The sequence below is a fragment of the Prenolepis imparis genome, unplaced genomic scaffold (genome assembly GCF_030444845.1).
Source record: "Prenolepis imparis isolate NDT839.2.m4 unplaced genomic scaffold, iyPreImpa1.0 SCAF_8, whole genome shotgun sequence".
Classification (NCBI taxonomy): domain Eukaryota; kingdom Metazoa; phylum Arthropoda; class Insecta; order Hymenoptera; family Formicidae; genus Prenolepis; species Prenolepis imparis.
In genome coordinates, this window is record NW_028141166.1 from 17,524,413 (window position 1) to 17,540,310 (window position 15,898).

A 15,898-nucleotide genomic window follows, 5' to 3' on the forward strand; every position below is an offset into this window, starting at 1 on the left:
ACTCGAATGCACTTCCTCTTTTCTCTCTCTCTCTCTCTCTCTCTCTCTCTCTCTCGCTCTCTCGCTCTCTCTCTCTCTCAGCTCTCTCGCTCAAACGCAAAGCGGAAGTGAGGAGTGACGTTTTCTGATGAAAGTGCAAAGTGCAAACAAAACGAACAGACGCGTGTAGTGCAGTAATCATAATAAACGCATAAATTTTATCAAAATGAATTTAGAACTATTAGGTAAATACTGGTTTTTTCTTACAAAATATATGATTAATAATAATGAGAAATTAAAGTATTGTAGAGGTCAATTATTTTAAATGTGTACCTAATTGCAAATATTTGGTGGTTTTATTTGCAAAATTATATTTTCCATTTTTCTCAATATAAATTTTATTTGTTATTTCCAGTAAACACATAGTAATTAACTTTAAATTCTGGCAATTATTTTTCTAGTATATGTTTTAGTATAGGTTATAATATATTTTTTATGTTTATGTTTATGTTTTCACAGAATCATTTGGACAAAATTATCCAGAGGTATGTGTCTCACTTTAATTCTATTTTTATCAATAAAATAATGAGTAATATTAACGTTGTGTTTTTAATAATTACTTTTAGGAGTTTGATGGCACGTTAGATTGTATATCTCTTGCTGTAACATGTACATTTAATAAAAGAGGGACACTACTTGCCGTTGGATGCAACGATGGAAGAATTGTAATCTGGGATTTTTTGACTCGTGGTATAGCTAAGATTATTAGCGCCCATGTACATCCTGTTTGTTCATTGAGGTAAGTTATAGACAGTTTACAAGAATATAGAGCAAGTTTTATGCATGAAGTGATTGAGATAATTACTTGTGAAAGTATATGATAAATTATTGATAAAAAAATGATTGGGTTGAAAGAAAACATAAAGAAATTAAATATATTTTTGAAAAAGTCAAATGTTAAAAGTATAAATGTAATGTATTTTTTAGTTGGTCTAGAAATGGTCATAAGTTGTTAAGTGCTTCAACAGATAATAATGTTTGTATATGGGATGTTCTATCTGGAGAATGTGATCAGAAATACAGATTTCCTTCTCCAATACTGAAAGTGCAGTTTCATCCAAGAAATCTCAACAAATTTCTGGTATGCCCAATGCGCCATGCTGCTGTTATGGTTGATGTTGAAGGAACACATAGAGTTATACCACTTGATGAAGATGTATGTATTATATGATATATATATATATATATATATATATATATATATATATTATTCTCAATCTTCATAATATCCTAATAATTCTTTTCACACAAATACTTGAAAATGGAAATGACATTTGTCATTAAAAACAATATTACTTTTCAGAGTGATTTAAACATAGTAGCATCATTTGATAGACGTGGGGATTATGTATATACAGGGAATGCTCGTGGTAGAGTCTTGGTTCTAGATGCTGAGACATTAACCGTGAAGGCTTCTTACAAAATAACACAGGGTACAGCTAGTAATACAGCAGTAAAGAGCATAGAATTTGCACGACGAGGCTCCTGTTTTCTAGTTAATACATCTGATAGAGTAATACGTGTATATGACAGTACTGAAATATTAGCGTGTGGTAAGGATGGTGAACCTGAGCCAATTCAAAAATTGCAAGATCTTGTAAATAAAACAATGTGGAAAAAATGTTGCTTTTCTGGTGATGGAGAATATGTGTGTGCTGGATCAGCGAGACAACATGCATTGTACGTGTGGGAAAAAAGTATTGGAAATTTAGTGAAAATTTTACACGGAACTAAGGGCGAGCTTTTACTCGATGTTGTGGTAAGAAAATTGAATTTACACTTGTCATAATTTTTTCTTTGAATCTTTAATTAAAATAGCATACAATAAGTGTCCATAATAAAATGCGCTATTCTTTTTTTTTGTTAGTGGCATCCAGTGAGACCGATAATTGCATCTATCTCATCAGGTGTAGTTTCTATTTGGGCACAAAACCAGGTAGAGAATTGGTCTGCATTTGCACCAGATTTTAAGGAATTGGATGAAAATGTCGAATATGAAGAAAGAGAAAGTGAATTTGATTTGAGCGATGAAGATAAATCTGTAGTACAGGGAGAAGAGGCTCAAGATGAAGAAATAGAGGTTGATGTCGCATCGATTGATAGAGTTGCTGCATTTTGTAGCTCTGATGAAGAAACTGAAGATATTGGTTCTCTTCAATTTCTACCTATATCTCCAGATGTGGAAGATTCTGAAGATACTCAAGTAACAGCACATGAAGCGCCAATAAAAAAACATCGTTCGCACGATATGGATTTACAAGGAGCACCAGTTGGTGGTAAGATATCGCTATAAAATAATTATGTTTAGAAACAATTGTAAATACTGACTTAATTTTATACTAATATTAATTAATAATTTATAGAAATTCATCCCTTGTTAAACAAAGGAAAAGATAAACCAGCCACAAAAAAAGGAAGACCAAGATTAGAACACAAAAAGGGAAAATAATTAAATATGTAATATATAAGATATTTAATGTATAAGATAACAATAAAAATTGAATATTTATAGACATAGAAGGAAACTGAAGATTATTGAAAGAAAAAATTAAATATTAGTTCTCATTAATTTCTATCTATATCTCCAAATGTGAAAAATTCTGAAAGTATCGAGTCAATTCTTCTCTTTCAAATTCTTTATTGTTATTTTATAAATTAATTACACATGAAATTATAAGTAATTAAAAAAAATTAACGTGATAGTGTTAGAGTCAATGTTTTTGACTGTGATACTAGAATGACATCAATTAGCAAATCCCTGACAAAGAGGGGAGTTCAGCGAACTCTGCATCTTTTTCTAATTATAGAGTTCAATGATTCTAACAATAAGATTATCAAGTTCGAATATTTTCTCTGTTCTAAGATCTTCCGCAATTTTCTTATTCTATTTATTAAAGCTTCTACTTGTATATATATGCACAGAATAAAAATATCGTGAGTTCCATCTCATTTTCTTTCTCATTCTAGTTTGCATGTAATCACGTGACGAATGCGGGAGAGCAACATAAGGGAGAACCCAATTGTGAAGGAAAACAGCTGATTGAGGATAGAGGAAAATTTAGAATAAAGAATCTCAGGATAGAGGAAGTCGGCTATGTATGTATATACATTTTTATCGGATTGTGTATCGTCTACTCTATAACTATACGATATCTGATTTGATCTTCTTCGAACGTATGTAGACAGATAATTAAATGGGTTCGATCGAGATGCGTCAACCGGGACCGGTATGACACCGGTCGGTTAACGTCGTCGCCGTGTTTTATTACGTGCGCGCAAGTGTCATCGACAGTCGTGCGAGGAGGACAGTGCTGTTCGTTTCGGCAAAGTCGAAGGAACGGAGTAGTTAATTGATCGACTTGGAGGCAGACACGTGAAGTCGCGGGAACACCGAAATTCTTACAGATCATGATTCGCTCAAGCCTCGTGTTTATGCTCATCGTCGTCGCCTCGCATCATGTTACTACCGGTGAAGATTGCAAAGGATGCGTGCCTTTGGATTCCTACTCCTTCGACAAGGTATGGAAAAGAAGCATGATCGATAATTTTCCACGCTGAGTAATATAAATCGAGACTCTTTCAATGTAAACAAAAAACAATATGTAATAAAATATACTAGATTAGAGTCTGAAATGTATATTTTGTTTTTATATGTGTTTTGCAAAGCAAGAAAATTTTGTTATCGCACGAAATTCGACTTTTTTGAATGATAAAATTAATATAGAAATTACGAAATTAATATAGTTATGAAAATTACTTTTGTTTTATAACTCTACAACATATAATTTTGTAATGAAAAGAAAGAAAAAGTATATGTATATTTTCTTTGCATTTAAACAAAAAAAAAATAATGAGATGAAATAATTCGATCACAATTTTTCACTGTGCTTATTAGCTTTAAAGTTACTATAGTTACGAGCCATCAGCCACGTTGGCAAGTTTCACCATACTTTGATTTATATAAGCGTTATATTTATTCATAATAAATCGATTCTATTAGACGACGAATCGATTGAATGTTGAGATATTGTTTCTTTGACAAAATGTAGGTCGTTGTAATTAATTGTAATTATAATCATGATTATGATTATCGGAGGACGCAAAATGTTATTCGTAATAATCGCTAAATCGTGACTGCATTTGCAACTATTAAAGAATAGGTGATAATATTAGTACAAAATGTGCCGCAAATGCATTGGAGATATACCAAGAAAAAATATTCGATCATTTATTTAAAAAATATATATATATATTTTTTTTAATATAAACAATCGGGTACATTGATTTTGCATTCACAGAAATATAGCTCATCGCATATGTGTTTCTTTTTACGAGTGTGAAACAGTTAAAACGGTTTCAATTATTAGCACAGTCGTTCACAACTTTCTTAACAGGATTTCGCAATTAAGAATATTCTTTTGAACCCGTTGAAAACTTTCCGTCATAAAAAAAAATTTTTATTATTGCAGGTGATCCCCAGATTCAAGGCGGTACTCGTTAAATTCGACGTCGCATTTCCGTATGGTGGCAAGCACGAACAATACGCGACCGTGGCAGCCGATACCAAGGATTCGCCAGATCTCCTAATAGCCACAGTGGGCGTTAAAGATTTTGGTAATAAAGATAATTCCGATCTGGCGCAACGCTATAATATCAAGAAGGAGGACTTCCCGGTAGTCTTACTATTCATCCAAGGTAAATCGGGACCGATAACATTTACTCCCGAGAGGGATTCCGATTTCACCGGCGAATACTTGAAGCGATTCATCAGATCCAAGTCGAGAGTATACTTAGGCCTACCAGGATGCGTGGAACGACTAGATAAATTAGCCGAGGAATTCAAAGCCGCGAGCGAACAGGAAAGACAGGTAATTTAGTGCTAACAAAATTAAAAATATATAATCTATTAAAATATTTGATAAAAAAACAGGATATAATTTTTCGAGAAACAAAAAAATGGAGCGATTATATAGCATTAAAAAATATTCTTTTGTTCTTTGTATTTAAAAATTTTTTTCTGTATAGTTGTAAATTATAAACTATTTATAAATTTAATATAGAACAAAATTGTTTTTAATAATTTTTAATAAAGTCGGAAATAAAACAGCGAATTAGTAACAAATTCAATTCTTGTACATATTTCATTTGATCATGCTAAAGTCCTGGAATGTCAGCCTTATAAACATATTGACTTGGACAAAGAATTAAAATAAAATTAAACATTTGCGATATTACTAAATTTTCTTTCTAAAGAGAATGTTCTATTCTTTTTCTTAGGAGATATTAAAGAAGGCAAGAATCTTTGAAGAGACTTTGCCAGAAGAGCAACAGGAGGCTGCAAAGATTTATGTAAAAACTATGGAGAAAATCTTGGAGAAGGGAGATGTATTTGTACAAACGGAAGAGACGCGAGTACAGGGACTTCTTTATAGAGGAAAATTATCTGATCAAAAGAAACGTACAATGGAAGAGAGACGAAACATCCTGCAGTCTTTTTCAGCAAGGGATGAATTATAGAGGACCACAATCAAATTTATTAACGATTGTCCAAATGTTATATAATTATACCTAATAATTATATGTTATATAATTATATCTCATAATTGAGTTTCAGTTCAAATATCAATTGTTTGCTTTATAATAGATTATTTTATGTTTCATTAAATTTTATATAAATATTAATTAAAATACACACATTTGGACACTATTCAAAATAATATGTCACAGTATTGTTTCATTCCTTATTAAATTTCATTGTGATGAAGCATTTCTTGATTATACTTTATACAAGATGATATGTAAGACTATTTGCTATACGGTTGTTTATTTGTTGTACGTGTTGTTCCTTTATACAGATACACGGACACAAATACAAGACAAACTAGGCGATAAATATTAAAAATATAGGCTTTTTTACATCTAGAAACACCTGTTTATCTATCAAATTAAATATTTGAATAAATATAATTGTTTATCTCTCTGTTACATATAAACAAAGAATTAAAGTTTATTGAAAATATTATTTTCCAAAGAGAAAGCATGCGCTATTGTCAAAGATTGTGCATTACAACATTATATTGCAATCTACACAACAATTTTATATAATATGATATACTTGTGTGATTTTTTTCAATATAGAATTTGATATTCTTAAAACAAGCATGGTATGCAATCATTAACTATCAAAAAATATGTGATATATATATACATCATTTTTCTGTGAATGAAGAAATAAAATAAAATTCGGAAAATTTTCTGTTCATACAGTTGTCGTTGTATTTATTTATTTTCTGTTCATCCACAACAGTCGGCACACGTTCTCTCACATACACACTTTCCGGTACAAATTTTGTATTGATTTACTCTCAGTTTAAAAAAATCACAGATAATATATGTAACATTCGTATAAATACAATTTTATATAACTTGGAAATTTATTCAGCTTTTCTATAACATTATTGCTAAAAAATGCCTACATGTTTATTAATTATCGAATATTGAAACGTTAATGGCATGTGATATGCACCTCTGTGTGCATATAAAATTGGAATGTGACATTTAATAAACTCCGCGTTATTCATGTCTCCAAATGCATATATACATATAATTCATTACTTTTTCTCACCTTCGTCTTTCACTTTTAACTTCGTGATTTCGTCGATTATTTTCTCCTCATTCGTTGTTACCACATCTTTCTTTTCTGCCAACGTTGTTGATACTTTCTCGACTTCTCTCTGCTGAGAAATCGCATCAGATTCTTCAGTCTGTTTAGACAACTTTGTCTGGTCCTCATTATCGCTACTTTCATCATAACTTACATCGCTGGATTCACTGTCGCTTTCACTGTGCTTTTGTTCTGGATTGTTTTTGCCGGCATAAATCTCACATTCAGATCCCACAATCTTTTTAGCTTTTTCAAATGCTTCCTTCCACATTGATGCATCTAGCAAGTAAATAAAATAATGCAGGCATATTTTAATATTCTTCCTCATAATTTATCACATATCGTATTTCTCATATACACAAGATTTTTAATGCATCTATTCAAAACTTACTTTCAACATTTGCAAAACGTATTGCCAGCAATTCCGGCTTGAGTTGTTCGTCTGCAAAATCAGCAAGAACACTCCAGACCCATGCTCTATCACTGCCACAATTTGGTTTCAGTTCCATCCACGGAGTCACAAAATGGTTAGCGCAGATCTTAAGAGTTTTGTCTCTGCGCATGACCACTCTAACTGTGTTTTTTGTTTTGTGCCTTAGCAATTTGACTTCTCCTGTGCCACGCTCCTTCCATTCTGCTGGAATATTTGATGTATCATAACGATATAATTTTGCTCGCCTAGGAACGACAAAAAAAGACATATATAAATTATTCTGTAAGTCTATTGTGTAAAAATAAGTATTCTTACAGCTATTTAACTTACAGCTTTAACATCTCTACTTCATCTTCCTCATTGTTGGACACTTCTATTAAAGGTAAAGTAACTATAGGTTCAAAATGCACATCATTTTCAGTATTCTCTTCTTCATTATCCTGGGACTCGCAGTTGGCACCTTTCACATCAATATGATCGCCGTTTAGCTTAAAGAGAAAAAACAAAAAAAGAGAAAAATAAATTTTTAAAACTTTCCAACTTCCAAGCTCCAAAATACAAAATGTGTATAAGATATTAGATATTATATCCGAATATATATATATATATATATATATATATATATATATAGAAATTGAGATCGAAATAAAACAAAGCTATTGAAAAGAAGATATAGTTCCTTTCATGCATTATCTCATGCTTTATCTCGAAAGAATAACGCAAACACATAACCTATCGTTCTTGCGATGTAATCTTGATCGGCAATAAATCGATCGATCAACGTATTAATTTAATTAAAAAGAAACATGAAAATAAGAAAATTTCGTCAAAGTATACCACGTTCTCCGGCATCTCTCCGTCTTCTCTGGCTGAGGGAAATTATTCGAAATCGGACGATCGTGTCAGAATCGCACGGCAGCGGTAGTTTTGTGTGATGCACCTATAAAAAAATCGTTGATCCCAACAGAGAGAAGGATGAGAGACGCCACGCCGTCGATTTTCGTACGACGCTTTTTCTCTGCAGTACACTAGCGTCACGTACATCCATTTTACGCCGCCTGGAACTACATGGCCACATCCACTTTCGATCCTATGGTAAAACAATCAATTGGTTCATGTCCGTGCTACATCCACTTTTCGATTAAAATCTAAAATCATTGTTTGATGCATATATGTATCTACACATTTCATATATAATTTATAGATAAAAAATACATTTTGCGTATATATAAATTAATTAAAATATATATATATTTTAATTAATTTATATATACGCAAAATGTAGTTTTGTCTATCTGTTGGGATAAATTATAGATAAAAAATACATTTTGCGTATATATAAATTAATTAAAATATATATATATATATTTTATTAATTAATTTATATATACGCAAAATGTATTTTTTATCTATAATTTATGGATATGAAATGTGTAGATACATATATGCATCAAACAATGATTTTAGATTTTAATCGAAAAGTGGATGTAGCACGGACATGAACCAATTGATTGTTTTACCATAGGATCGAAAGTGGAAGTGGCCATGTAGTTCCAGGCGGCGTAAAATGGATGTACATGACGCTAGTGTACTGCAGAGAAAAAGCGTCGTACGAAAATCGACGGCGTGGCGTCTCTCATCCTTCTCTCTGATCCCAAATATCTCTCGAGGGAGACTTTTCCACGCGTGCGTAGTAGGATGTATCGCGTCCGAAGAAAAGAACGAAAGAAAAAAAGAACCATAGCCGATCTTAGCGCGCATGCTCGAGTAATCGAGAGAAGCGAGTTCTCGCTCTCGAGATCCGGATGGGAAAGGGTGGGGAGGGGGAGGGTAGGGAGGCGAAAGGGAGTGGAGTGCGCGGCTATCCGGGCGGCCATTGCGAAGTACCTTGTACGTTGAAGCCGCGAGCGCGATCCCGTGTGTCAGTGCGGCGGGCAGACGAAGGAATCCAGGCGGATCGACAGTCATCCTCGTGATAAGGTGCTCCGTGTGAAGCCCGGGACGCGCATCGAGACTCCGGCCCGATGGCTGAGACCGACAAGTTGAACATCGACAACATCATAGCTCGGCTCTTGGAAGGTAAAACTGGTCGATGCGCTGGCTCTCTACAGCGAGGAAGGAAAAAGGGGGGGATGGCGACGCAGCGCGGCCAACGTTTCGTGCTCGCTCGTTCCTCAGCTTCCTCGACCTCGCGTCTCCTCGCGTCTCCTCGCGTCTCCTCGCGTTTCCTCGCGTTTCTTCTCCCGTCCGCGAGCTTCCTCCTCGCTAGGCTCGCGCGACGACGCCCCGCGATTTCTTCGGGGTCTCTGCCTCTCAAGGGCAACGCTAAAACAATCCCCGCCCCGAATCCACTGTCTTATCGCTGCTACCCCCTGTCGTTATGCAATTCGGAGACATTTCTCCGAAACCGATGCTCGGATGGACTTGGACTCGCGGACGACGTTTCGGTTTGTTTACACAAATCGCAGTTAACAACCGCGTACGTAAGCCTCGTCCTCTCGTCGTGATTCTGGGCGAGGTCCGTCTCTCCGCGACATGATAAAATCCTGTTGCGTATCGCGTCTCCACTTTGTTTTCGCGTCGATGAACGAAAATTTATTCATTATAATTATGAGTGCATTGAGCTATATCTAGCGCCCAAACTATTGTTCTCTGGAAAATAGGGGAGAAAAAATATGAGAATGAGTATATTGAGTTGATGAGGCAAGTGTGATCACTGACAAAATTCTCATTTATGTAATGTCTCACGAATTATTCATTCACTCAAATCTTCAACTTTATGTAGGGGGGTTTTTTGCAGCTTTATGTATGGAATGCATTGATTATGATTTGTAATTGTTTCATATTTTACAAAATCCGAAATGTTTATGTCTTAGGTTACATATAGATGCATTTAGTACAATATTGCTCATTGAGCGCTTAGTGAATGACTATTCACGATTGGCATAGCTTTAGATTTTAGATAGATGCAAGATTATATTCCAATTACAAACTGCTGCTTACTGAGCAGTTATTGTGCTAAATGTATCCAATGATTCATATATGTCAATGTATTTAATATTGATTCATCTTCTGCTCTATATTTCTTTACCAGAAAAGTTTGATAATCAATATGTTGAAAGATATAGAAAATATGTATGACGCTATAAGATTGTAATATGTTTATCATACTTTTTCTGTCATTAAAGTATGATCTTTTCATGTTTTTTTTTAGTGCGAGGAGCAAGACCAGGCAAAAATGTTCAGTTGACAGAAGTGGAGATTAGAGGATTGTGTCTCAAGTCGCGTGAAATTTTTCTATCGCAACCCATTCTTTTAGAACTCGAAGCACCATTAAAGATATGTGGTGAGCAAATAAATGCAATTAATTGGAGATAAAAGATTATTATTTTAATTCAAGTGAAAGAAAAATTAATAATATTTATATTACATAATGACATTATGAAACTTTTTTTTTGCAAGGTGATATTCATGGGCAATACTACGACTTGTTGCGATTATTTGAGTATGGTGGTTTTCCTCCCGAGAGCAACTATCTTTTTTTAGGAGATTATGTTGATAGAGGGAAACAATCCTTAGAAACTATCTGCCTCCTTCTTGCCTATAAAATCAAGTACCCAGAAAATTTTTTCTTGTTGAGAGGAAATCACGAATGTGCGTCCATTAATAGGATATATGGATTTTATGATGAGTGTAAATATCTATTATGAATATATAAAATATACCTTTATGATCTTTTTTTACATATTTGTTCACACTTCTACAAATATAATTATATTTTAGGTAAACGTCGTTACAATATTAAACTATGGAAAACGTTCACCGATTGCTTCAATTGCCTGCCAGTTGCTGCGATAGTAGACGAAAAGATATTTTGCTGTCATGGAGGCCTGAGTCCGGATCTGCAGAGCATGGAGCAAATCAGACGTATCATGAGACCGACGGATGTACCTGATCAAGGATTGCTCTGCGATTTATTATGGTCCGATCCCGATAAAGATACTATGGGTTGGGGCGAAAACGATCGTGGTGTATCGTTTACATTTGGCGCAGAAGTCGTTGCCAAATTTTTACACAAACATGACTTTGATCTTATATGCCGTGCACATCAGGTAAAAATATTTTTAATATATAGTTGACATATTCCTTTTATAATTTTGTAAGATTTTGACATATTAAAAATGTAAAATATTATTGTCCAGGTGGTGGAAGATGGTTATGAATTCTTTGCCAAACGGCAGTTGGTGACATTATTCTCTGCTCCGAATTATTGCGGCGAATTTGACAATGCAGGTGCCATGATGTCGGTGGACGAGACTCTCATGTGCAGTTTTCAGATTTTAAAACCAGCCGATAAAAGAAAATTCACTTATGGTGGTCTGAATGCGGGACGGCCGGTGACGCCACCGCGAGGCGCGAACAACAAAAATAAGAAGAAGTGAAATCCTTAGACTTGTCTTTTCGAATGGGATGCTTAAGATTTTACAACTGCTACTCCCTGACCCACCATCTGTTAAGACATTACGTCCTTGTAAGAAAGAAAGAGAGCGAGAGAGAGAGAGAAAGAGAGAGAGCGCAAGCGAGCGAGAAAGAGAGAGAGAGAGAGAAATTATAATAATTATTATTATATTATATTATTATTATTTTCGATTGACTACGAAGCCTGCAGAAATAGTTATAATGAATCGGAATACATCTATCAGAAAATCCGGAGGGGCGTTGCTTTTCACAGAGTTTGTCGAAAGTAGTAAGTGATAGAGTATGTTTGTAGCTAAATGTGTTATTGTATAAAACAAAATAGTAGAAAACCTGATCTATCGATGATAAGATTAGAAAAGATTTGTATGATTGCCGGCAACAATCTTAATAATTGAAAAAGTAAAAAGCAAAACGGCAACAAAAGATAAACTTTACTGTAATTCGTCTTTCGCATTCGTCAATCGTAATGTCTTTCATTTTTTCATCTACATTTATTCGTCGGTGTTGTCAGCATCTAATTTGCCAAGAAGATAAGACCTCTTTCGATTACTTCGCGCTGTGACGAAAATCGACATAATAATTATATTGCAATGTCAAACACACCATGCCACTCTCGCTTCATTTCATTATGCAAGTATGCTGTTAATGAAGATATCGATATACAAGTAATAACTAGAGCGATTGCCTAGATATATAATTCTTTAAAGTATAATAGGTATTTATATAGCTCGATACTTCTGTAAGTTGCACAAATTTGTAAACGACATCTATTACATCATACGTACTTTTATAAATATACATTTATATATGAATTGTGAAATATACAGAAAGAGATAGATGGACAGAGAAAGAGAGAGAGAGAGAGACAGACAGACAGAGAAACAAGTTTCGTTCTAAAAGCAAGTGTTGAAGCATTTAATGAACCATTAATGTGTAACATTGTCTCATGACGAACGAGAATAAGTACTGGTAATGCAATTATTATGACGGCAAGGCTTCTCTGGATTAATATCAACGACACTATATAGTATCTGTAAACGCGGGATAATTAATCGTGTGATTAATGAACACACGCGAGCGCACATTGATATCACTCTATGATAGGCATCTAATTATGAAATAATATACGAAAGGAAAGAAACTTGTCCTTTTTACGATCGAGAGTTTTCCATCTCTCGATCGAGACAGTTCTGTCAGGATCGAATCATTACTACTTGTTAACATTATCCATCCTCCTCGCTTTCCACATTCATTTTATTTAGTTCTCCCACATGCATCCCTATCTTCAGCGTTTCCATTAGCCAATGCACAAAGCACGAATTCATCCTTGATAATAGAAAAAAAAAAAGAAAGAAAACACAATAGCTATCACGAAAAGCTATCTAGAAAAAAAACTACGACGTGAGGATCTTACGGGATCTTGAGACCGATCATGTTAACTTCCCTTCTTCATACTTGTACACACATTAATTTCTTTTTATAAATAAAATTCACATAAAAACATCCGTCATCTCTTCAATCGATATACATATATATCCATCATCCCGGCTGGCGATTTCCAATATGCGAATTTGGACAGGATTCAATTTCTACTTCTGGGAGATTAGCAGAGCGTGACGTATCTCAATTTTGTCCCGCGAATATTATTAATATGTAAAGCGTATATCGAGAGAGAAATGCGCGATATAGGTACTATATATGATATGATACTTAAAATATCCGTAACGCATTCATATTCTTCACGTCCATGTAAATATCCGTTCATCTCAAAAACACATTTATTTTTTCCAAGTTTTTTTTCTTATTAATCACACTGTATTTAGATAAATACACACGATCGTTCCGGCGGCTGTAATTTTATCTGCGTATTAAGAGAGATACATATACGTATACAAGAGGGCTAAGCCGATAACACCAATTATCATCTCGTCTTATTAAGCTCTTTGCGACGCACTTTCCATTATCGCTCATAATCTTCGGAAATAAGATGAACAATATTGATAAATTAATTGATTAAATCTTAAATTGAATTTTTTACTTATTGATACAATCAATAAGTAAAAAGTCTATTCTAGTGTAATTTGTGTTTAAAACATAAGTGTATATTTTAGAGAAGGGAAGAAGAGAGTAGATGAAATTAGAGATAGAAGGCACACACAAATTGAAACAAATAAATTATAATATATTGATTTATGATCAATCACACACACACACACACTATCTTCATACAACTTTCTGGACGAGATATTCAAAGTATAAATATATATATTAATTAAGAATCTTTATATATTATACAAGAAATATTATAGATGCAAATTGCAAATATAGCCAAACACAAAATTATAACGAGCTGGCCAAGAAGATATTTATATTATTTATTTTTTAAAATAATTGATATAGAATAAATTTATTCATTTCTCTCCTCTCTTTCTCTCTTTATTTAGTCATAATCACGTAAACATTATTGATAGTTGTTAATTAACAATTATATATACATATTAATATCTATTCATTAATAATAATTACTGAAAGGGAGAGAGAATGGGATATTAATATGCGCCGCAGGAAGCCAAAGTACGTTAAAAAACGCTTTTATTCTAAAGCTAAGTGTTGTTTTTTACTAAGTAAGTATAAAGTCTTTCCTTAAGAGAGTGCGAAATAATGGCAGAAATATGGCAAGAAAAAGAAATGAGAATGCAATCAACAGCGTCAGCAAACTAAGAAGATTTGATTCGTGAAAACCGTGCGAGATACAGATAAGCGTGAAAGAGGCGCATCAAGATGAGAAAGAATAAAAAAGAATACGTGTCTCTGCGAAAAGTAAATGGATTAAGAAGAATCATTGATAGAAATTTTCTCATAAAAAAATTAAACTTCTGATTTTTAAGATTAGGAAAAGTCTTGTAAAAATTATTGAATTTTTATTTATTTTATTGCCACTTCGTATTATAATATATATCTCACAATAACGACTATATCGATATAAGCAAACAATCTTGCAATAACGTAATCCATCGATCTTTGAAAACGAGAAATATAATTTATAATTATGATTTATTATTTAAAATTCTGATTTATTGTAATGCGCTTATTCTACACGATATTTAAAGCTTTTTTTATCGTTGTACTCAAAATTTTATCAAGATTCTTCTCAGCGCTATCACGAAAAAAAAAAAAAACGCAAATGTGTTTTTTTCCGCACGCATCGTCAATGATCGATCAGTCTAAAAAAAAGTTTTACGATGAAGAGAGAGAAAGAGCGATTCCCCCTCACGCGCGCATTAAGAAGTCTTACATCTTCGAACAGTGTATATATATACACATATATATGAGTTTAACGAATATATTAAATTTGAAAATTTTGTGAATGTCGGAATGTGTGTGAAATGTGTAAGTATAGTGTGGACTTAAGTAAAGTGAAGCATAATTATACTCCATTCGGCACTATATATATATACTGTACGTATAGTACAACTATATTATATTAAATAACTCTGTGAAAGAAAAACCTGTGATCGAATTGAAAGACTTGAAATCTTAATTTAGTCCTTATATCTCCTCTCTCTCTTTCCTGCGAATATTAATAATTTCTTCATTTTCTTCAATTTATCATCGTATTTTGACAATGTTAAGCAAATTTTAAATTACAAATTATTTAAGTTTTAAAATCTTTAATTTGAGACTTCCAGAGTTCAATTTAAAAAAATCGAAACCTTTGCCGACTTATTTTTTTATATAATTACTTTTTTCGCGATTCTACCATCATGCATATAATGAATCATTTACACTTTGGGGTTGATGTGTTTTCCCGGGCGGCACGATGAAAAGATCCATTCCTGAGTCCATTGCACCTACCCCTAACATTTTTGGCTCACCGAGACTCCGCCTTCCGACATCAAAGTAGAAGACAGAGGATCCATGCAGCATCCCATCGCCGACCAGCGTGGGTGCTCGTGTAGGAGGATCCTCAGAAAAGCCCTCCTTTCTTCCTCTTCCTACCTCTCTACCGCCGTTCTTTCTCTCCTTCTTTCTTCCTGAAAACAGATCTGCCAGGGAGGAACCGAAAGATACGAGAGAAGAAGATAGAGAGGGAACGTTCTTTACTTTGAGAGAGAATGATGTCTCGATGATAAGTCGCGGGGTAGTAGCCTCGGGCGAGTTCTTTCTGATTCATCCGGGATCCGCGCGGCTTTGAGCGTCCTTGTCAGCGTCCGGACACGGAGGTGAGGACAAGTCCTGTTGACGGCAGAGAGCAACCTCTCGACGATGTCGGAGCTCGTCGG

At 34.0% G+C, this 15,898-nt stretch overlaps 5 protein-coding genes across 7 annotated transcripts; 3 read left to right on the forward strand and 2 right to left on the reverse strand.

Moving 5' to 3' along the window:
* The first annotated feature begins 51 nt into the window (after positions 1-51).
* Positions 52-3,356, forward strand: Rbbp5 (retinoblastoma binding protein 5). Its single transcript, XM_083044767.1, has 8 exons — positions 52-224; positions 499-524; positions 606-778; positions 967-1,195; positions 1,343-1,798; positions 1,907-2,315; positions 2,403-3,135; positions 3,222-3,356. Exons 1-7 carry the CDS (start codon positions 206-208, stop codon positions 2,486-2,488), a joined length of 1,398 nt encoding a protein of 465 aa, XP_082900893.1. The 5' UTR covers positions 52-205; the 3' UTR covers positions 2,489-3,135; positions 3,222-3,356.
* Wbl (endoplasmic reticulum protein 29-like protein wbl) lies at positions 3,154-5,692 on the forward strand. The gene is made up of 3 exons (XM_083044774.1): positions 3,154-3,558; positions 4,509-4,907; positions 5,317-5,692. The coding sequence occupies exons 1-3, from the start codon at positions 3,448-3,450 to the stop codon at positions 5,554-5,556; spliced, it is 750 nt and encodes a 249-aa protein (XP_082900900.1). The 5' UTR covers positions 3,154-3,447; the 3' UTR covers positions 5,557-5,692.
* Positions 5,693-6,304: 612 nt separating this feature from the next.
* LOC145940018 (ran-specific GTPase-activating protein) lies at positions 6,305-9,151 on the reverse strand. 3 transcript variants are annotated; one of them, XM_083044773.1, is made up of 6 exons: positions 9,024-9,151; positions 7,974-8,076; positions 7,467-7,624; positions 7,095-7,381; positions 6,858-6,982; positions 6,305-6,773 (listed from the first exon to the last, which is right to left on the reverse strand). In XM_083044773.1, exons 2-6 carry the CDS (start codon positions 7,986-7,988, stop codon positions 6,651-6,653), a joined length of 708 nt encoding a protein of 235 aa, XP_082900899.1. In that variant the 5' UTR covers positions 7,989-8,076; positions 9,024-9,151; the 3' UTR covers positions 6,305-6,650. The 3 variants fall into 3 exon arrangements, with proteins under 3 accessions (XP_082900899.1, XP_082900898.1, XP_082900897.1); XM_083044772.1 differs by having other exon boundaries at positions 6,306-6,776; XM_083044771.1 differs by having other exon boundaries at positions 6,310-6,982.
* On the forward strand, positions 9,074-14,455 carry LOC145940017 (serine/threonine-protein phosphatase PP1-gamma catalytic subunit B). Its single transcript, XM_083044770.1, has 5 exons — positions 9,074-9,215; positions 10,351-10,482; positions 10,599-10,829; positions 10,920-11,248; positions 11,339-14,455. The coding sequence occupies exons 1-5, from the start codon at positions 9,161-9,163 to the stop codon at positions 11,576-11,578; spliced, it is 987 nt and encodes a 328-aa protein (XP_082900896.1). The 5' UTR covers positions 9,074-9,160; the 3' UTR covers positions 11,579-14,455.
* Positions 14,456-14,690: 235 nt separating this feature from the next.
* Positions 14,691-15,854, reverse strand: LOC145940020 (uncharacterized). The gene is made up of 3 exons (XM_083044775.1): positions 15,720-15,854; positions 15,402-15,649; positions 14,691-15,186 (listed from the first exon to the last, which is right to left on the reverse strand). The coding sequence occupies exons 1-3, from the start codon at positions 15,787-15,789 to the stop codon at positions 15,100-15,102; spliced, it is 405 nt and encodes a 134-aa protein (XP_082900901.1). The 5' UTR covers positions 15,790-15,854; the 3' UTR covers positions 14,691-15,099.
* Between the last annotated feature and the right edge of the window lie 44 nt (positions 15,855-15,898).

Excerpts from the sequence above, each read along its gene's own strand:
- LOC145940020 (XM_083044775.1), bottom strand. The coding sequence starts at position 15,789 with ATGAATCAGAAAGAACTCGCCCGAGGCTACTACCCCGCGACTTATCAT. Across the intron at positions 15,650-15,719 it reads AGACATCATTCTCTCTCAAA|GAAGAAAGAAGGAGAGAAAG; the intron begins GTAAAGAACGTT and ends ATCTGTTTTCAG. Across the intron at positions 15,187-15,401 it reads AAACACATCAACCCCAAAGT|GAAAGAGAGAGAGGAGATAT; the intron begins GTAAATGATTCA and ends TAATATTCGCAG.
- LOC145940018 (XM_083044771.1), bottom strand. Across the intron at positions 7,382-7,466 it reads GAAGTAGAGATGTTAAAGCT|GCGAGCAAAATTATATCGTT; the intron begins GTAAGTTAAATA and ends TGTCGTTCCTAG. Across the intron at positions 6,983-7,094 it reads ACGTTTTGCAAATGTTGAAA|ATGCATCAATGTGGAAGGAA; the intron begins GTAAGTTTTGAA and ends TTTACTTGCTAG.
- LOC145940017 (XM_083044770.1), top strand. The coding sequence starts at position 9,161 with ATGGCTGAGACCGACAAGTTGAACATCGACAACATCATAGCTCGGCTC. Across the intron at positions 10,830-10,919 it reads ATATGGATTTTATGATGAGT|GTAAACGTCGTTACAATATT; the intron begins GTAAATATCTAT and ends ATTATATTTTAG. Across the intron at positions 11,249-11,338 it reads TTATATGCCGTGCACATCAG|GTGGTGGAAGATGGTTATGA; the intron begins GTAAAAATATTT and ends ATTATTGTCCAG.
- Wbl (XM_083044774.1), top strand. The coding sequence starts at position 3,448 with ATGATTCGCTCAAGCCTCGTGTTTATGCTCATCGTCGTCGCCTCGCAT. Across the intron at positions 3,559-4,508 it reads ATTCCTACTCCTTCGACAAG|GTGATCCCCAGATTCAAGGC; the intron begins GTATGGAAAAGA and ends TTATTATTGCAG. Across the intron at positions 4,908-5,316 it reads CGAGCGAACAGGAAAGACAG|GAGATATTAAAGAAGGCAAG; the intron begins GTAATTTAGTGC and ends TCTTTTTCTTAG.
- Rbbp5 (XM_083044767.1), top strand. Across the intron at positions 1,196-1,342 it reads TTATACCACTTGATGAAGAT|AGTGATTTAAACATAGTAGC; the intron begins GTATGTATTATA and ends ATTACTTTTCAG. Across the intron at positions 2,316-2,402 it reads ACAAGGAGCACCAGTTGGTG|AAATTCATCCCTTGTTAAAC; the intron begins GTAAGATATCGC and ends AATAATTTATAG.